The following is a 22,690-nucleotide window of genomic DNA, read 5'->3' on the forward strand; positions in this document are numbered from 1 at the left end:
TAGGTTCGCCTGCGGCGTCAACAATCCTAGCGGCTCCCCGATTTCGCATCAGGTTCGTCCTCGTTATCAACAATCCTAGCAGCTCCCCGATTTCGCATCGGGTTCGTCCGTGCACCTAACTAACAAATTGATACCATAATTCATACTCTCTCTCGCACTCGCAGGCCACACGCGCTGCACGGCCCTGGCTAGTAACAGTCTATTCACCCAAAATGATTGTAACTGACCCCCGCAACCGAAAACCATTGTTTCAGAACGATATGAAATTTTTCTTTTCCGTCGGAAAATTTAGGCATCCTGTCGATTGTTCTTAAAAATTCGTTTTCCATTTTTAATAAATTTGTTTGGAGCGGTACGGAAATTTTGTTTAATACTTTTTTGTAGGTACCCATGAGCTCTACTTCACCATTAAATTTCAATTAAATCCATTGACTATTGTAGGAGTTACGGACGTTTGAAGATTGAACCATTTTTATAGGGGTTTTCTCACTTTACGTGGTCAAGGAACAACTTTTCGAATATTTTTGGAATTTCTACATATTCTTCACCAAAATACGCGTTGTTTGCCTTTCGAAACATTAAAATCCTTCAATCCGTTCAGAAGTAATGATGTTTTAAACATACGCATGAAATTTCAGGGAAACATATCAATGGTATGGTCAGACATTATATTTTCGGTAAGAAATTTTTTTCTCGAAAATGGGTAGGATTCCGAGGGTATGTCTAATGACCAAAAATGATTGTAATTGACCTCCGCAACTGAGAATAATTTTTCCAGAACAATTTGAAAATTTTTTTTTCACCCCAGGTCGATTTTTCTTAAAAATTCGTTTTTCATTTTTAGTAATTTTGTTTGACACTCGACGAAAAAGTTGTCTAATACTTTTTTGTAGGTACCCATGAGCTCCACTTCAGAAAAAAGTTTCATTGAAATATATTCACTATTGTAGAGGTTACGGCTGTTTCAAAATTGGAAAATTTTTATGAGGTTTTCCTCACTTTACGGGGTTATGGAACAACTTTTCGAATATTTTTGGAATGTCTACATATTCTGCACTAAAATACGCATTTTTTGCCGCTTGAAACTTTAAAATCCTCCAATCCGTTCAGAAGTTATGACATTTTAAAGATTCGCATGAAATTTTCGGGCAACATTTCTGGCCATAAATTACATTTTCAATATGGAATTTTTTTCTCGAAAATACGTAGAATTTCGTGGGTATGTGTAATGACCAAAAATGATTGTAATCGATCCCTGCTATCGAAAACCATTTTTTCAGAACCATATGAAATTTTTCTTTTCCGTCGGAAAATTTAGGCATCTACCTGAATTTTTTTCTCGAAAATGGGTAGGATTTCGAGGATATGTCTAATGACCAAAAATGATTGTAATTGACCTCCGCAACTGAAAATAATTTTTTCAGAATGATTAGAAATTTTTTAATTTAATTTTTTAATAACTTACTAACTTACTAACGAAGCCTCAGTCAAGAAATGAATATTCTCGATTTTCGTCTTGTGTTGGTTTCTAGAATCTCCCATTAAAATTTTTTCCAGGGGTGGCCGAACACCCTGTATATTGTACTATTTCAAAATGATTTTATCGTGGAATCCTCTATTAGATTTTGAACATCTTTCCTTTCATTCTCCATATTGAGATGCAGTAAAATCCTCATTATTCAAACTAATAAGAAAACATATTCTGTTAAATCAATAATTTTTGTTCCTTTTTTACTTTAACGTGTACTCTCCGGACGTTATGCACCGAAGGTCTGCAATGTCCATGATTCAGGCGTTACCTGTTCACGAATTCTGCTTCGATCTGCTCTTAGAACACTATGTCGTAAACAGTATGCGTTCTACCTTCGAATTAGGAACGCACGATCGAAGATGTAGTCGACCGTGCACAAGGGATAATGTAGTTGTTGATCAAAGGCATTTACCTTCATGGAGCCGTTGTTTCTTATAAACGTAGTCAACGACTAGCATGTTTGGTAAGAATTGTGATACTACGTGAACCAGAAAAATTGATTGCATAACGGTAAGTATCGAAATTTATCATATGTATACCGTAATTAAAGTTTGTTAATACTCCTAAGCAATTTACTAAAGAATGTTATCCCTGAAACAAATAATAATAAATATGTCTTCGTTGCACCAAGTTTGTATAAACAAACGGGTTGTTGAATGAATGAAGATTGTAAAAATCAAAAATACAATCGGAATTTAATAAAATAATTTAAAATAAAGAAACATTTGGATACATTTACAAACGTTTCATTGGAAATATTGTGTTGACCTCGTACAGCTGTTATAAGATCAATGTTTCAATTCTTGAGATTGCATAAATTTGAATGTTGAAACTATAAACATTTTTTTCGAGCGGGTCTCTATGTAGCGTTTCAAGATTAGCTAATCCCAAAGTAATTGGTTAGTGCTATTTTGCAACGAATATAATCATGTCTTGACTTTGAACTTACAGAACAGAAAATTAATGGAATCTGAGCGAACAGTATCAGTGTAATATCGTACGTAACCTTCCAATATTCATTTAGTTATGGAAGCCTGTATAGCAACGCTCTAATAACTCATTTTGTGTGTTCAGTATTTCTCTTAGCAATAACCGAGAATCCATATTAATAATCCAGTGATATTGACTGCATGGATCGCGGATCCAATATAATCCACGGTGAATTTTCGCATCCCCAATGAATCGAGATAAGGTATACATACATATACAAGTCGATTATAAAAGAGGCTCGGGGAAAAAGCGACCGATAAAATAAATCATCCGTTATTCCCAAACATTAATCGTAAACTAATAGCCATTCTAACGACGTAAAATTCTCGGTATTCAGAAGAAAAGTTTAGTGATGAATAAAATAATAGCGAATAAACAACTTACAAATATAATAATGCGAAAAGTCAATAAAAAAATCTTGTACTGAAATAGGAAATAATAAAATTCAGATTTGAGTAAAAAAATATCTCGAATTTGTCATTTCGAGACGTTCATTTGTAAACATGCGTGGAATGAAATTCACGAAGAAATTTTGAGCAAACTGTTCACGAACAAATCGTATTTTTAAGTTAATAGAGAAGAAACAAAGTCCTATTCTTTATTAAACTTCTCCTTTTTATTCATTCAAATTATAATTTAATATTGTTATAAGTGTATTGATGCTATAGTTGTGCACCTGTAAAATACTTATGTTATTGTTATATTTTGTCACAAATAACTGTTATGTTTGCCCTTTTTCCATTACTTGTTTACACTTATTATGCGAAAACAAAGCTTTTAATTGCAGGTCAGAGTTTACAGATATCGCGAACGTTTAAGTTAAGGAACTTCTTTGTATCTTGGCTGTGAGTACCTATTGCGAGCTGTCCGCATGCAGAATGTATGAGCTTCGAGTAAATAGGGGAGTCACTTGGTCACGAGACGTGACTGGAGCGGATATTAAACTCTGGGCCAATTAACACGGATGAAGCGAGCGCGTCTAACAGGCAGCTAGTCGATTAAAACCTAGAAGAGTAATAAACGTTGCTAAAAATCTCTGGGAAAGAAGTTGTTGGATCAACGACGAAGTTGATCAAAGGAAATACTTTGAAACGAAAGCGTAGTTGACATGAAATTTAGGTTGGTGAATCGAGGCAGTTTTGTATTTTACAGTTTGTGTATTTTTAATTGATTAGACTTGCTTAAAGTGCAACCTAAATAATACCAGTAATTACGGTGGCACGAACGCAAGCGTGATGTATAAATTAACTCGACGAGTCTTATTAATCGACGGACGCGTATATCGACAGTTTAATCCCAGAGACATCAATTAATATAATGAACTCAAAGTAGGTACCCGTAGAAGCATTGATACACTGTTGCTACAAAGGGGATCTCGACAAAGAGAGATTGGATTACGAACGGAATCGAACAAACAACCGTTATACCGATACGTTGTTGTGTACCCTAACTCGGTAACTTAGACTAATCGTGTTGACATTTTCAGGAATAATCGTTGCTGTTTCGATCCTCGATCGTGTAATATTAAGTTGGGGAAAAAGAAATCCATTATTTTTCATTTAGATGGATGTAGAAATATACATACAGTGAGTGTAAAAAGTATTCGTACACTAGTCAATTTGAACTTTGCAGAACTTTGTTTATTACAAAAGTATGTTAACAAAAACATACATACATATTCTTAGAAATCTCTGGAACAAATGTCATTAACAACAAAATATTTATTTATATTTATTATGAAAATATTAACAAATTTCCAGAAATTGGCGTGAAATATACGTCTAATAAGTATTCGTACACTTCTAATTTTACAACAAAAACTATAAATTTTAGTACATAAACGTAACAAAAATAAGTCTATTTGCTATTTAAGTATCTAGTGGGATTTCCTTTAGATTGTATAATCGCTTTAAGCCTTTGCGGCATTGAATTTACTAAATTCGTGGTTATAGTACTAGAAATTTTGTTCCATTCCTCTAAACGTGCATTTTTTAAATCTTGTTTCGAAGAAATGTGATGGTCTCGAATTTTTTCTTCATGATGACTCCATGAGTGCTCTATCACATTTACGTCTGGAGACTGTGGAGGGATTTGTAATTGCTGCGGCACATTATATAGGATCCACTGACGTGTATTATAAGCATTATGCTTTGGATCATTATCTTGCAAAAATATATAATTGCTCTGTAACTGCATTTTATTTGCACTAACCTGAAGATGCTCTTTTAGAATATCGATGTACATTTTGTGATCCATGATACCATCGATAAAATGGAGGGATCCAACCCCGCTCGCACTCATAGAGCACCAAACTGTGACTGATCCTCCTCCATGCTTTACGGTCGGCTTCAAATTTCTTTTTTCGTACTCGGTATTTTTTTTCCGCCATACTGTACATCGTCCATCTGATCCAAATATGTTAAATTTACTCTCATCGGTAAATATAATAAGGTTCCAGTGCTCCATAGGAACATTAACGTACTCTTTCGCGAATTGCAATCGTTTCTTTCTATTAATTTCATTTACGAAATATTTCTTACGAGCTACTTTGCCGTGATATCCTCTATCCCGTAAAAAATTACGCACTGTGCTACTGCATACATTAATGTCCAGATCATTTTTAAGTTCAGCTGTGATTTTCACCTCACTTATCTTTGGATTTTGCTTTATTCTTCGAATTATCCATCGGCCGGTATACTCATTTATTATTCGTTTACGTCCGTTTCTTGGATTATTTTTTACAGTTTTTCGATCGCCATATCTGTCAATGATTCCTTGAATCGTGGACCTCGGTCTATTTAAAACTTTAGAAATTTCACTCAGTGTTTTACACTTATTACGTAAATTTATAACAATTTTCCTTTCTTCTTCAGAGGTTTCCTTGCGTTTTCGTCCCATTTTACTGATAATTTCGTTGATAATGTTTGAATTCAGGATACTACCTATACCGACAGCGTCTCCAGACATACTGATGCTAAGTATGTTTACATATGATGGATTATCTTGTAATCGTTCTATGTGGAATGTTACGAATCAAAGACTGTACGAATACTTATTACGCGTATATTTTAGGTCAATTTCTGGAAATTTGTTAATATTTTCATAATAAATATAAATAAATAATTTGTTGTTAATGACATTTGTTCCAGAGATTTCTAAGAATATGTATGCATGTTTTTGTTGACATACTTTTGTAATAAACAAAGTTCTGCAAAGTTTTTGTTCAAATTGACTAGTGTACGAATACTTTTTACACTCACTGTATATCTTGTAAAGTATTGACCAAACAAATTGAGACTTGTGGTCGTTGGAAAAGTGGCATTTCGTACTAAAAAAAATTCTTTTCGTTTTTTGGTTGGTCGATTCAGTTGTGAGTTATATGATGTAAAAAACGGAAGTTAGCAAAGATAAAATTCCGTATATTTTACAATGCTGCTTTGATGAAGGCGAAAATGCAAGGCAGAAGGGTGAAATTGTGAATGGTGTTTATAGTCACGATACTGTCACAGCCAATGTCGAAAATATCGATAAAATTATGGAAATGATCGAAGTAGATCGACGTGTTAGTAGTCGTAGCACCGTCCAGGGGTTAAAGATCGACCACAAAAGAGTTTGCATAAAGCTGGATTCAAAAAGAAGCTCGATGTTTGGGTGCCACACGAATGGATAGGTTGAATTTCCATCTGTGAAGCTTTAGCCAAATGGAACAAAATTGAAAATAAGTTATAAAACAAAATGGTACATATTTCACCCAAGTCGGACAATCCGAACCATGTTAAACAAAGTCTTGAAATAAACGTGAGAATAATGAATTTCTTTATCCCCAACCTCATATATGGTGAAACCGTAAAAAAATAAAAAAATTCTAAAACACGGACATGTAATTTTACTTTCTAATCTACAAGAAAGGAAAGTGTCGTAATTGAGAAACATTTCGAAAATACATTTTCCAGAAAAAAACGGTTTCTGTAATCCTTTGATCACATTCTGACTATTAAACAATATTTTGTTTTGAACGTGCGTACGTGTGTAAACTTTTCAACACTATTGTGTGCGAACGGACGAATGGATTCCAATGAAACTTCGTATTTAAATTGTTTTAAATCCAATTACATTGTGAACAAAACCTTTCGATAAATAGTAATGTTTGTCTCTCAAAAGAATGTTTTAAATAAATTTTACAGAGTATTGAATTTAATTCAAAAGACTCGAATAAACTTTTTTTCTATCGTCTCTTGCAAAGAAAATATTTGTAATATTTTTCAATGAAAACTGTTTTCTCCGATCAAAATGGTATTGCGATAATGTGTGGAAAAGTAACGAATTCGTCTGTGTTAATTACCACACAGTAAATTGACTTCGATCTCGGTCACCATGAGATTGCAACGAAAGAGAACGAACCAACAAAAGCAACGGCCATTACGTTCCAATAGTACCATAACGATAAATCCGATCTGACAAACGTAGGACATTAGCGAAATGCTCAGAGGATATATGTACTTGCGAAACCTTCGATAACGATCCATTGGACGTAAAAGCATATAGAGTCGATTCTTATATCGCGGAGCCCAATATCGAACATTCTAAGGCCCTGAGATACCATAGTTAAATTTAAGATGAGAAATTCCAACAGCGAAAACCACTGAAACATACTACACGATACGGATGACTCTCATTATGGATAATGTATAGGATTTGCTGTTTTCTTCTGCGGCATTGGAGTTCCATTCAACAATTTTTCAAAGGACATTATCTTCTGGGTGAGTTTACGCTGATAAAAGAGAAGCTTACCTGAGGTTTCATCCGGTTTATTCAGGTAAAGCTACCTGTACATACAGAATCGAAACTATATATTTGCCAACTGACCTTCTTTGTACCCTATAAATACTACTTTATGTGAGGATTCCTTACTTCGATAATATTCTTGCTTCGTATCTAAAAGATGACGAAGGTGAATAATATTTATAAACCTAACACAAAATATTTGAGAATCCATTCAATCTCACGATACATCTCTGTACATTATATTCGAAATCTTGATGTTTCCTACCTCTCAGGAACTTGAACTACGATTTTTACTGCACATCTTTGGATTTTGTCTGGATTTTATTTTATCAGTTCTTGTTTTATTCTTTAAAGTTTTTCTATCTCCATATCTGTCAATGATTCCTTGAATCGTGGACCTTGGTTATTCACAATTTTTTTAATCTCTCGTGACGTTTTGCACCTGTTGTGCAGATTTATAATAATTTTTCTTCCACTTTCAGTCGTTTCTTTACCTATTTGACCCATTTTAGTACTATCATAGTAAAGTATCAAATATACTTACACTTGAATTGAAAACACTACGATAGACATCGTCTCTAGATATACTGATGATAATTATGTTGATATTTCATGGATTACTTTGTAATTATTACACATACAATGTTATTAAACAGAAAATGTACAAATATTTATTACTATTACGCTTTCATAGAAAATATAAATAAACGATTTATTTTTAATGAAATTCGTTCTTGGGATTTCTAAGAATAAACAAAGTTCTATAAAGTTTTGGTTGAAATTTACCCACGGTAAAAATCATTTTTATTTAATTACGTTCGCGAGAATTAACAAAATTTCATATCTGCTTTTCCGTCACAGAATGTAAATAGGGAATCCTTTTTTAAATCGAACGTCCACATTGAGTACGTGACTATTTTCAGAGAACCAGGCGACGTAAACCATGTCGGAAGAATGGTAGAACGCAGGAACGTCCTGGCACGTCGAAAATAATGTCACCTCAGCGTGTAAACAGAATTGAAGAAGAATATTCGTCACCCGAAGCTTCGCATTTTCAAATCACGTTCACCCTTTGTGAGCTTACATACACGCACGCGCGCACACACACACACACACACGTGCCCATACACACAACTGGGGAGGTTTATCATGGACTTTTGCGGGCGAATGTTAAGCCCCACATATTGACCAGACAGGAGACTTTTGGAGGAACGTGTTCCCAGGACGTTAATTTCGACGGTGAAAGAAGAAAATGTATCCTTTCTGTGAGTGGTGTGTAGCTGTGCGTCGTCGAGGGACGCACGGGAAAAGTGGCAATATTTTTCCGTTTCTGAAATGGGCAAACATAAGCAGTGCAATTTCGTCCTGTGCAACGGTGAAAAATATTTCGTGGTTTGTGTTTTGAGCGACATAGAAATTAATCAATTTTTTTTAAAGAACTACGTTATTTATTATTACATTTTCTGATACTTCGCTTAAGAATCCTTATTCTCATTATTTTAATTTTTGTTAATATATAAATTCCCTGCAAAGCAGGGGTTATTCCGAGTATTTTGAAGAGAAATCACCAAAAAATGAAAATAACTTGTATTTGTTTAAGTGCCCGCTACATGGTTGTTTGACAAGATTTTGCAATAAAAAATTTATATTCGTATACAGGGTGTTCGGCCAGCCCTGGGAAAAATTTTAATGGGAGATTCTAGAGGCCAAAATAAGACGAAACTCAAGAATACTAATTTGTTTATTGAGCCTTCGTTAAAGAGTTATTAACGTTTAAATTTCCGCCTGTAGATAGGCAACCTGCATACAGCTCTGTGTGAGCGATAGCGGTTCTACAGGCGGAACTTTAAACGTTAATTTACACGTATAATTCATTTTCGCCTTATTTTGGCCTCTAGAATCTCCCATTAAGCTACTAAAACATCGTGTAGAAGGGAAATTATTTATACCTAATCGTTTTTATTTAATAAGCCCTTGCAAAGAGGCTCAATCTGACTGCCCTTAAGTGTACTCGGTAGTTTTTTGAGAATTAAAATTTCCCATAAATGCATAAACATCGGCAATATACTCATCATTGTGAAACTTGGCATCAAGGACTTGTGACGGGGCAGACTAGTCATTGCAGGGGAAATAAAAAATTGTTTTCACATTTATCGGGAGAATACTTATTCTATTTTAAGTACCTGTTGGACTCGGCGCGAGCTTCATCATGTCCAACTTGACCTGGTTATGCGTGAAATTGTATTTTTCCAGGAAATTGAACTTCGCCTGGACCTTCTGTCTCGTGTGACCCTTCTGTAGACCGTTAACGGAACGAATCACGGCCTTCTTGTACTCGCGAACGGCGAAGTTAGTGTGCGGTACCAGCAGTCCGATGGTCAACTCCGGCCTAGAGCCATTGTGGCCTCTCGATGATTCATGAGCCTCCTCGATCGTCGACCTCCACCCTCCACTGGTGGAGATCACGAGCGCGCCGAGGATCAAGAAAGCCTCGAGTCGCATCTTTTCTCCTCCTCTTCGTCCTTCAGACACGTACCATTTGGTTACTCCACGATTCGCTTTGCGACCCAAGTAGCGAAGTAACCATTTTCATCTTGTGTTTCGACGCACTGTCGCGGACCGATCTACTCAGTGGATTGGAGAAACAGTCATGATTCTTGAAAATTGAATCGTCGATCAAGATGAAAATATTAAATCATTGTAGACCGTTTAGTCTACAAAGTCTTCTTTCTTCGCATCGACGAAAGTAGTTTTTATATCGAGGATAGGTGACAAGTATAGCAAAGGAGGACATAGTTTTGCAAGAGCTTGCAAACTTTTGTTCGCGGTCTGGCTATTTTTAAACGCCTCGACGACGACGATATTGGGTTAAAATTATTGCAATTCTTTCTACTCTTTTAGGATGGCATTGCGAGATTTAAATCCTGTCTGTTGTGCGTCATCTTCTGAACACTGACAGTTCCAAGGTTTCCAAATGTGCTCGTTGAATAACTCCACGAGTATATAGCACGAGATCGATAAGACACTGTTAACGAAGATATTCTCTCGGTACATATGCGTGTGTACTTATTCAGGTGACTACCTAAACAACAACTTCTATGTTTAGACGGAGGAAGACAACGGTTGATTTCACGATGCTGTGACAATTATTTGCTGGTTATACACGTAGAACTTGGGCCATTTTTCCCTATTTCGTTCGATCGCACGAGGTAACTAATGTTTTGGAAGACACTGCAAAAGAAAATTACATTTTCCTTACACCTCTGTTGATTGGCTATTTGTTATTTTACGCAGTCGGTGGAGCCTCGAATAATGCGTTAAGCAAGAAGAAAATCGCTTTTAATCGGGAACCACGTTCCAATTAAGATAATATGTAGGGTATCGCATTGTTAAAACTAATTTATATAGAAGGTGTTCATGTTATTACTAGCGAATTTTTCGAAAACTATTCTAATTCGAAAACGGTGAAAGAGGAAAACGTTTTATAGTTTTTTATGATCGATAGAACAGTGTTTATTAATCTTCCACATTTGCGTTATTTCTCGAGAAATGAAAATGATCCTTAATTTTTTAAATGGAATGCCACACATTTTTCTGTGTCATCTGAAAGCGTTTGTCAGGACGAATTCATTTGTGTACTACGTGATGACTTTCGAGGTTATAGAAGATCAGGAATGAAAGAAAAAGTTTGAATATTTCATAACATTGTATTTATGAATGTTTCTTCTTGATACGACTTGATCCACGGATATAAATGATTCGAAAACTAAAATACAACAAGCATGTGTTTTCGTGTACAAGGAAGACATATTGAACATCTTTTGTAATCACATTAATAAAGAGTTCTTATAAACACAATGGTATGAAATTTTCAAAACCTTTCTTTCATTCCCGATCTTCTATGATTGAATTCATCTTGGTAAACGCTTTTAGATGACATAAAAAAATATAACACACTTTAAAAAATTGAGGGCCACCTTCATTTTTCGAAAAATAATGCAAATATGCAAAATTGGTATAAACTGTCCTATTGGTCATGAGAAATTGTAAAACTTTTTAAGTTACAGTTATAATAGCGTGAACAACCTGTATCCGTCACAGTTATTAGATGTTTATTCATTAGCGTGTTGAATGAGTTCGATAATCGTTACATTTCTTCTCTGTAGGTTCTATTTGTGGTTGAGTGTATTTATTTATAACCCAAGAAAATAATGATACATATTTTATCAAATATAATTATAAATTATGTTTACACGTAAATGTATCTCACGCCAGCTAACGAAATAAAGCGATTCTGTTTTTGATTTTCTAATAATAGAAGTTCTCATTTTATTCCATTAATTACATAATTGATCGAAAGAAATTTTTGATTATTTTATCGCGTTACTTAGAATATTTAAACAAAGCCTCATAGAATTAGTAAATATTAGTTATAGACTCACTTAGTGTTTCTGATTTTAACACGTTGACTATTATACCAGTTTTCTCTGTCTAGGGATATTCTTGATATTTTTTCAAATTATAGCGTAACAAATAGAAATATTCAATGGTTCAATAAAATATTTGTTATTTTATAGTATTTTTAATGGCAATGATATTATTAAGAAGTATATAAGTATCAAGGTTCATTTATTGTAAACGTTTTAAAAACATGTTGTAGGAATGAAGCACCGGCCACCAGTAAAAAATAAAGTTTAGACAAAAACAAGCAAATTACAATGAAACACTTACTATATTAATAATTTCGCGCAGAATAAATAATTAGCTATTTTTTTAATAAATTAATTGACTTTTCCTTAAAATATTTTTCTCCTTTTTTGGCGATTTTAGTTTTCTTTATTTTTACTACTTTTAAGTTTTCATCTATAAGTTGTTTATTTTTACATCGTTTCACCTTTTTCGATTATTTAGTCTGCCCTGTTTTATATATATATATTTTTTTTTTGTATATTTGATTTACTATATCACATAGATTAACTATACTACTAGTTACTAACTAAACTGACATCTAGTTATATTTCCTTAAATTTGATTCCAGATAACGTAAATTGAGGAAATTCATGGTTCGTGATAGACACGTCAAACTCATTTCAACCCTCGGGCCAACTTCCACTTTGATATACTGTAGACCGCAGGCAATTATTTGACAGCGTACAAAAATATTGTGTAGGTCATATTTCAGTTATACCAATGCCACTAATTAGACAGTCAAAATGTTAAATTCGTGTGCAAAAATGTTCACGAAATGATAAGTAAAAGAGTATAATATATCAAAGAGAAAAGGTATATTGAATACAATTTGGTTTCTCAATCCTAACATACAAATTTCTTCGTCTGAATTATGAATAATTACTATTTGTTCTCCATTTCTATAATCTAGGAAGTTATTCTCTGAATACAGAATGTTCACACTACCACTAGCCAGCGATTTACTCGAAAACTATAGTGATTTTGAAAAAATGAAAACGGAACAAGTTGTATAGTTTTATATCAATTTTGCATATTTATATTATTTTGGGAGAAATGAAGGTGACCTTCAATTTTTTAAATGGAATACCATATATTTTTTTATGTCAGCAACAAATAGTATTCCATTTAAAAAAGTTAAGATTACCTTCATTTCTCGTAAAATAATGTAAATACGCAATATTGATATACACTGTTCTATTAATCATAAAAAACTTTTTCCTCTCCTATTTTTTTTTTAATTATAATAGTTTACGAAAAAATCGCTAGCTAGTAATAGCGTCAACCTGTATAACGATTAGTATCAATTCAGTACACTATGAAAACCATATACCGTCTGGAAACAGTGATCTTTTACCATTTCCTAATACCGTTGTTGACTCCCATTAATTATATTATAGAAAAAAAGATAAATTATAGATTAATAATTATTTTATAAATAATAAGTAAATTAAAAATTATATTTAATTACTGATAATTATCATTGGATATCTGACAATTTTTCTAAAGGTTCGTGGAGCCGATTTATGTAGCAAATAGATATTTACAATAACTATTTACAATCACGTTTATTTATTAACAAATATATATACAAAAATAACGTGTTAACAGGAATTTGAAATATCCCCTGAACTACTAATATTTCGACGTTACATAGTTAGTACTTTTTTTATAACGATTGTCCAGCTGAATCGATCGATGTATTAAAAAATACCTCATTCCATTTAAAAAAACAAAGTTGACCTTTATATGACCTTTACGCGTCCACTCACGAAAAAACTAATAACATCAGAATATGCTCCACTCGATACCATTCAAGCCTCCGCTGAAACATTTTTTGTTACGAGTAACAATAGCGAGAAAATCAAGATGTCAAAATCGGGTGAGACACCCTGTATATCAAGTTCAAAAACAGACGGTGATTCTATTTGCAAATCAGAAGTTTGCCCATCCTGCGTGGGCCAGTCCTCCGGAGACTCCAAATCCCACCTATTGAGGGTTGTACGGGGGTGGGGGTCCGCGGTTCCAAGGGGCAGGTAGATGGACCCAAATTATGGTGAAACTAATTAATTATGCTGAATGGCTTAATGGCTTTAGGGTACGGAAATTCATATTGTTAAAAAAGGGTACATCTGCCAGATGACCAAATTAAGTAATTTATGTAATATTGAAAATACATAACGCGTCCTGTAATATAAAGTGTTTGGAATTTCATGCAACCGTATTGGACTATCTTTAATAGTTCAAAAATCACTTTCGTTTGCCTCAACCCCTACAAGCTCAAGATGGAATCGACAACAGCCACCGGAAATCTACAATTGCTCAGAAGTTGGAACAGATCCACGAAGGTGGAATTTCATCGATTATGAATAAGGTTCTTTCCCTCGTCCTTTTCAGCTGCAAATCGATTCCGAGTAATATCGGCATCTATCTACGAGCTAGAATTCCGGAAATTCTAGAACCAGGAATCGTACTCTCAGAAATAAAACACTTCGGTCGGGATCGGTTAGGAAACCTCAGCGATCGAGTTTCCGGGCAACAACTGAAAATTCGATTTGAAATCGAAGGAAACTCATTATGAATGTTCGGTCGTAAGTTTCGCTGGTACATCCAACTGTGCCCCTCGCGGAACGCCGATAAGATTGGCTGGAAGTAATTACGGGGCCCTCAATTAAGCCGACGCCCGATAATTTCATGCGAGGATCTGGAGCGTCAGAATCACAACGAAGCTAATTATTGAGATTTTCGTCAGGCAGGCTGACAGGACCTGCCTCCCCGTGTAATTCCACATTAATTGGTAATTACGGAAACCTATCAAGCGATGGCGCTTAAGATGGCTTTTGTGGCCCTCCGTTTTTAACTTTTTACAAACTTTCGTTTCTGTGTTGTTCGTTGCTAGCTACCCCGCTCGGTTGATTTTTTTCTCGAAATTCTGTATCAAAATAATTGAGGCCACCAAAGGGGGATGAACAAAAATGTCGTTACCACTTCCACGAAAAATGATGGGAAAGTTGTTAAAAATCAGCTATATTTTATTTTATTGTCTTCTTGGGATATTGAACAATCCTCGAAATAATTAACCACAAAATCAGCGGGCGGATGAATCGAGGCTTGAAATCTAATTAAAGTACTATATAATTGTTGCTAAATGGGGATAATATCACGTTGCATCCACATGATAGCACAGACATGGATTTCAATTCAGTTTCACGTTTCCTAATTAATATTATATACAAAATATTTAAACCTGTTTGAATACGTAACATATAATAGATATATTTATATATTTTTCAGATAATGACAACTTGTGAAAAATCATAGTAAAGAAATATTATTGTAGTTTTACAGTAACTAGAACAATCCCGACTTTTACTAAAAACAAAATTAGAATACAATCATGTCAGTCAGACGATTAGAATTACATTTGTAATGTATCAATTAGGAAAAGTGAAACTGAATTGGAAGCCAAATATTTGCGCGATCACGTTTATATTTGGGACTCGTTTTTGACAACTTTCATTTTTGTTTATTGGGAGATGCTCTGAAAGATCTTGTATGAATTTTCGTCCAAAAATGGGCATCTCAAGCATCCTTTTTTCATTTTCATACATAAACGTAAGAAAATATCAAGTATAAACCTTCTATTATTAATTTATTTACAATTCTAAGAAAAAAAATATAGCGAAAGTGACTTTGCACCATCGCGCGAAACGTCGACGAGGTTTTATTGTTGCTATTTTTCAAGAGACCCGAAACGATCCATGGAATAAGTTATCGGTTCCGTAAAATTGTAGATGAAAATCTTTCGGTATCAGCGTCGTGACGCTTCCCAACGTGGAACCCATTTCTCGCCATACGAAAGGCAAGCGAAAATATGTTGAAAATGCCAGTCACGTGGAAAATTTCCATACGCCATCAGTGTATGCTGGAAACCAGTTCGCCCCTACGAGGCGTCTCTAACTTGTTTACGAGTAGGGTTAAATTTATTTTCGAAATTCCCGTTGAGAACGGGCATTCGGTGTCTTACTTTGCCGGATTTAATTTTAAACTGTCCGCGTTTACAAAGGATTCGATTCGACGCGGGTCGCGATAATGGATCGCCGCAGAACAACGCGAATTGTTATTGGTATGCAACGGGTATTGTATTATAGGGCACTGCGACCCACAAATGAGTTAGATTACCATTTCTAGCACTTTAATTGTCAAGGGTTTAATTGAACCTAGCGATAGTGTTCCAATTCGATTCGATGCCTTTGTTTAAAGTGCACGAGGATTTTGTTTTCGTGTAAATACGAGGGTCGTTCAAAGTGCTCGTAGCATCGAAAACTTTTGTTTTTAGTAAGCATCATGCCTCACTAGATAGCTATCAAATTCTCAGTTATATCCACCGCACGATTTCATTTTTATTGTCCATTGAAGCAAGAAACTTTTGCTTACTTAGAAAAATGGAGAAAAGTGAGTTTCGAGTGGTGATTAAACACTTGCATTTAAAAGGCTTAACACCGAAAGAGATCAAAGCTGAGTTCGATGAAGTTCATATTTACAATTGGGTAAATGAGTTTAAATCCACAAATAATGAACGTCGTTCGGGACGTCCAGTGGAATTGACTACTCCCGAAATGATTGACAGAATCCACCATGGTTTTGAGTTTGGTTGATGGTTATCAACAAACCAATAATGGGCGTTCCGTAGATTAATTGAGCCATGATTACTAAATGTAGCTTCGTCCGTAAACAAGACGTTAGAAAATACTGAACGATTTTGATGTAATCCCCGTTGACAAAAATGAATTCGACATTGAAGGACCTTAGTATGTTTACCACAAGTCTCACTTGCGATAAACGTGTTCTGCTTCCATATTTTAAATCTTATACATTTTCTCCGACCGTGACCGTTAATGACCTTGAATAATTATAGTCACTGAATTGCTAATGAAAGGGATTATCATTGTAGGTGTTTAAAAAACATAACATAGAAATAAAAATATTTTTAGCACCGTGTGAGGGCCATTGTACCATTCAATTTTGTGCTCAAGAGATTTGACGTATCTTTAAAAATAACAAAGATATTTGAGGTGCTAACGTTAAGGAACTCACCCTGTATATATGCGATTATTTATTGTATTAATATCTGGGTACAGTATAATTGCTTTTATAGACACGGTCTAAGGTTGTTCTAGTCGGAAACAACGGTATAAAAATAATTTTTCCGAAGTTCGAGAAACGAGCTCGAAACCTCAAGAGTAGAAGATAAGCGTCTAAGTCACGGATCCACAGAAGACTCTAAACATGTTTTTATTGTAAAACTACATAGACTATAATTGTATTGCTGTATTTTAGACTTGTATGTTATTAAATCTTTTCAGTTTCAAAACTTATTTCCCATAAAGGTAATGCTGTATCATATTACCACCCTATGTTCCAGATGACCGATTTTGTAACGATTTAGAAAAAGCAAAAAATTCATAGGTTTCGTAAGATCCACAATATTTATACTCACATAGCTTGTTTCACATGAAATTCTCTAAATTTATTCGTCACCATTTTTTAATTCTGTCTATTCTAAAAATCTCTACTATACTTTACTATCTAAATTTTCTCTTGCGTAATTTTTATTTTCTTTTCCCATACATATTAACTTCTTTTTATACTAAAGGGTTTTTTCCGCTAATACCTTCGTGGACAGCAAAAATTTTAATGAGCTGCAAAAGTAGACAGATAATTTACGTCAAGAGTTGCAATTTTACTAAATTTTTGCAATGTGCTGGCTAAAAGCAATTTTTAAGCTCACGAAAACAAAATAAAATGAAAATACTTAATAAACCAGTTAGCCATTATGTTAAAGTGCATAATAATTTCAAAAAACAAAGAAATTTATAGAACTGAATGCATGATAATGTGATTTATAAATGAATGTTATAGTATTCAATGCTATATATGTTATAATAAATAAATAAATTTCCAAATCACTATTTACTCGAGTTTCAAATCACAAAAAAAGCAAGACTTTCGCGTCTCGAGTCTCTTATTAAACGATTACAAAGCATTTAAGCATATATTAAGCACTTTATTGCAGGAACTGACGATTCTGTAACCCCTTGGTCGGTGTAAGAGAATCAAATCTAGATCAGCGCACCAAGAGAGGAAAGATAAAGATTAGTCGCGTGGAAAGCGGTGGGTTCGTAACTCTAGTTTACGAGCGAACGTGAACTTGGTTTTAAAAAGAATGCCATGCTTATCCTTGGACGCTAAATAATCAAGGAAACCAGAACCGCGACGTGCTGTATTTCGAACCGAAGTATTCCGCAAGGTTGCCAAACGGAGGAACCCTAGTTACACAAATACCCTAAATGAAAATTGTATGTTATGTATAAAGCTCATCCGAGTTTACAGCTGGCCAACTGGCATTAACACGACAGTGCTCGGTATCAAGGATATCCTGCAGTCTGTTTGCTCGGAACTCAGACAAGTTTCCCGGGGACGTACTCGAGGAATTGCCGATGGAAACCCCGGGGGCTCAAATAGCATGGATAAAGATAGCAAAGGAGTTTGTTAAGAAACAGGATTCGGCTTGCAGTTGCGCAGGATCACGATGGAAACTTGCAGTTAATACGGTCAGCGGATTAGACGTGGATTTGAACTTTCCAGGAAGCAACTAGGAGTTCAGCTTATTTTGTTAATCAGGTCATTTTCATGATGAGAGGCCAATTTTAAATATCTGTAACATTCTAAATATTCCTGTCGAGAAAGAGGATGGTCTGGGACCTCAACAAGAACATGTATATTTTTAATAGAAAAAATTTTTGACATAAATTGTTAGAAATTAAGTTTAACAACTTTGTTTCTTCCACACACATTTTCAATACATTTAACAGAATAGATTAAAAAATACTGTCAACAGGGACAAAGTCGCGGATAACAAATTCCAGGTTCTATCAATATGGATTACACTATGTACATAATCCTTTTTGTGACGTTTGATCGATCAGGGAGACTTTCCCATCGATTAAGGCCGGGAATCTTTAATTTCTCCATATTGCTTTCCCAATATATTTTAAACTTTGTCATTATTCTCACCTTTAACGAAATTTATCTACATCGATAGTACTTCCTTGTTGTTTCGAATCTTTCTGATAGATATATGTAGATGTCACGGCTCTGCTTTTTTAAAATAAAAACCGGGAATAACAAGTGCTGGGCAACTTACAAAGGCTTAGTGAATTTATTCATTTCCCCTTTCCCTTCAAGTACTCACGTCAAACAAAATTCTGTCAAAGGATTACCTATAACACGCATTAATCCAGCGCAGTTTCCAAAATTTCGATCTCGGTTTTATTAAAAAAAAAAATTTACCATCAGTGTTTGGCAAAGTTTTATTCAAATAATAGATAACTAACAATTTGTTCCGAATATTTATTCGATCGAACAGTGTAATTTATACCTTTACCGAGAATATCGTACAGACTGAAAAATGAAAAGAATTTAAACACTACAGTCTTACGACAGTCGCGTTAATTACGATATACAAATGCAATTCGTTAGTAAGTTAATATATTTTACACTTTATAAAAACAAATCTTTGATAACTCAGTATAGTTTAGTTTTCTCCATAGCTATAATTATAGAACCTCTTTCTTCTTTTTCTCTTCATATTGAAAAATTTTTTTCCCGATACCATTATTTATATTAACAATTTTACAGAAACACTCTTAGAATAGATAATTTAATTATCTATTTATCTTCAACTTTTTATACCATACAGGGTGCTCGGTCAATCCTGGGAAAAATTTTAATGGGAGATTCTAGAGGCCCAAATAAGACGAAAATTAGGAATATCAATTTCTTGACTGAGGCTTCATTAAAAAGTTATTAAAAAATTATATTTAAAAATTTCCAAATCATACTAAAAAAAATATATTTAGTTGCAGGAGTCAATTACAATCATTTTTGGCCATTACACATACCCCCGAAATCCTACGAATTTTCCAGAAAAAATTCGAGTATGTACTGAAATTTTTAGACGAAATTAAAAAATTTCAAATCATTCTGAAAAAATTATTTTTGGTTGCTGGAGACAATTACAATCACTTTTGGTCATTAGACATAACCTTAAATTCCTACCTACTTTCGAGAAAAAAATTCAGTACGGGCGGAACTTTAAACGTTAATAACTTTTTAGCGGAGCCTCCATCAACAATTTAGTATTCTTGATTTTCGTCTTATTTTGGCCTCTAGAATCTCGCATTAAAATTTTTCCCTGGAGTGGTCGAACAACCCTGTATATTTCTTTATTTAGTAACTAAGGTCCAAACATTTTTAATGAAATTAAAACTTAAAATTTAATTTCTCAGAACTTGCTTGTGTTAAGACCGAATGAAAAGTCAAATTTCGTTCCAAACACCATAAGCCTATCGTTACAAAAGATTTCAACGTATAACTGATAAACGTAATTCTTGATTCGTACCACCTTGTTCCAATTTGATTAAAATTGACTTGTCAGTTCTTCGAACGGAAGTATCCAATGCTTCCACAACTGCCGTCGAAACTGTTCAACGAGTACACGTCGATCGATGGGCTAATCTTTCCACGTAATGATCAATTTATCCAGTCTGTCGCAGTGCTCATTTTTCGCAGGTTGATATGCTCGAACGTGAGACCTCACGTACCATGCTCATAAATGAAATTCCCACCAGGTTGGCCACGAAACGCAATTTCCCTAGGATAGATCAGATTGGATCTATCCGCGTTCGAGTAAAGTGTCGATAATACGATTCGTAGAAATATCCCTGGTGTCGTTGATACCTGGGCAGGATTCTCGTCGACGGCCGGCTGCTCGACGTTTCGACTTCCCATCAGGATTATCGGATAAAGTGCGACCCTGGTGCCGGGGGAACCGACGAAGAGCGACCTCAAATGCTGAGTCTCGTTTTATTTACACCGTGGAACGAAGCAAATTATATAGGCTCCGATAGAACTCTGGTAAAACTTTTGTCAATTTCAACCCCCGACTTTTCTAGGAACTTTCGAACCATTCCGTGATAGTTTCACGTTGAACCGCTCGATCAATGACGCGTTACACGACGTGTAAAGATAAAGTTTCGCGTATAATTTTGTTTTCGTTCTTGGTAACAACGTTTACATCCGCACGCTGCGAAGCTTAATTTTCCCTCTATCTACATGCAAATTGTAAACATTGTTTTAATCATGATACAAGTTGGTTCATGTAAAGAGGTATTTGAGTGTCCTGTCGTCTGAAAAATGGAACGCAATTTTAAAGAGATAATTGTGATTAAACGATGGAAGGAATCTACCTTGTCATAATAAAAAAAAGGAAGAATGTGAAGAGTGAAAACCACGTTTTCTTGACGCGTTAACTGTCAGACTAAACTATTCAAATAGTCCACAAAAACGAAATTTGTTTGGACAATAGGAAACTAGCATACCTACAATTTGTCGTAGAACTTGTTTTTACAGCCTCGTTAAAATTCAAGAGTTCTATCTAGATTTATTTTCTTCAATATCTAATCTTGAGAATTAATTTTTTTAGCATCTCGGCGAAAAATCATGTCACCCATATGTGACGTGGCAGTCAATATGTTAACCACAAAGAATTTCTACTACCTAACAAAGCTGTTAATCGAAAAATGCTTCGTAGCTAAGTAAAAAATGAAAGAGTTTCCAACGACTATTACAAAAGAAAATAGCACGAACTGACACTACTAAAAATTGAACCAAATCTATGGATAAGACTATAGATCTCGAATATAAAATTTCATTAAAATCTATTTAAATGTAACCGTATTAACAGACCCGAGGTACAGAATTTAAGAAGATCGAGAGAAATTCCAATGACATCAAATGTACCATTTCGTGCGCTTTATCGGCCACAATAGATCTCGATTGAATCCACTCTAAATCTCTAAATTGACCGGCTGTTCATTCGCTGTGTCACGTTATTCTAAAGCTTGTACACCAACGCAAACCGAGCCCCGTTGTTCGCGATAATCCCCTTTAATGTACTCCTGGTTGGATGCTCGGCTTTTTTTTCTTCGCCCATCGCTCCGAAGAAAGAGGAGGATGGTTTCCCCATCGTTATTCTGACCGTGGCCGCGCCGGATCACGCTGCCGAAGGATAATGATCGCGGGTCGATTCGAAGGGTTCAATTATCGGGAGGGCCATGTTTTCGTTTCTCCTTTCCGCCCTCGAATCCTGCCGGGAATAGAAACGTCGGGTCGGACGAGGGAGGTGACCCACTCCCCCCGAAAAACGACGTTTCCCAGCCCCTTCATGCTGATCGAATTCAACGTTCCTGCGCTTCTTTCTGCTCGAACGAATGCTTCGATAGCTGCCAGATCAGTCGCGCGCAGGAACACTTGAATTTCAAAAAATTGTAGAAACTATAGCAGTGGATTAATTGGGCCGCTGTGGATCTTCGCAAATTTAAACTAATAATTGTTTAATACATGTCAATTCAATATATGTATAATCACATTATTTTTAAAGGCTTTAAAGGGAAACTGATTTCTATTTACTAATTTGGTAAAAATCAACATTAAGTAAAATAATTCAGATATTGGACTTACAGTGGCTCACGAAAGTATTCGAACGCTTACATATGCAAACTTGAATGGCCGAAATAATGTACATTAAAGCAATTTGCTGAAACAAGTAGATGTCAATAGGAAGATGGAAGTCTTAAGATTATGCCAGTAAAATTTGAAAACGATTCAACAACGTAAGTAGGAGTTATGGTACATTTATTAGAAACACGCATATATACAGGGTATATACAGGGTGTTCGGTCACCTGTGGGAACAATTGTAATGGAAGATTCTAGAGGCCAAAATAAGACGAAAATCAAGAATACCAATTTGTTGATGGATGCTTCATTAAAAAGTTATTAACGTTTAAAGTTC

At 34.8% G+C, this 22,690-nt stretch overlaps 1 protein-coding gene across 5 annotated transcripts in view; it reads right to left on the reverse strand.

Annotated features, from left to right (window-relative positions):
- LOC122401968 (glutamate receptor ionotropic, NMDA 2B) overlaps positions 1–9,532 on the reverse strand; it is a 119,548-nt gene extending 110,016 nt beyond the window's left edge. For all 5 annotated transcript variants that reach the window (XM_043404438.1, XM_043404437.1, XM_043404440.1 and 2 more), the window contains exon 1: positions 9,490–9,532. In XM_043404438.1, coding sequence (XP_043260373.1) covers positions 9,490–9,517 — 28 coding nt within the window. In that variant the 5' untranslated portion in view covers positions 9,518–9,532. The remainder of the gene's footprint in view (positions 1–9,489) is intronic.
- Between the last annotated feature and the right edge of the window lie 13,158 nt (positions 9,533–22,690).

This window comes from Colletes gigas, unplaced genomic scaffold (genome assembly GCF_013123115.1).
Source record: "Colletes gigas isolate AHSC1104 unplaced genomic scaffold, ASM1312311v1 Colletes_gigas_Sc00030, whole genome shotgun sequence".
Lineage (NCBI taxonomy): Eukaryota > Metazoa > Arthropoda > Insecta > Hymenoptera > Colletidae > Colletes > Colletes gigas.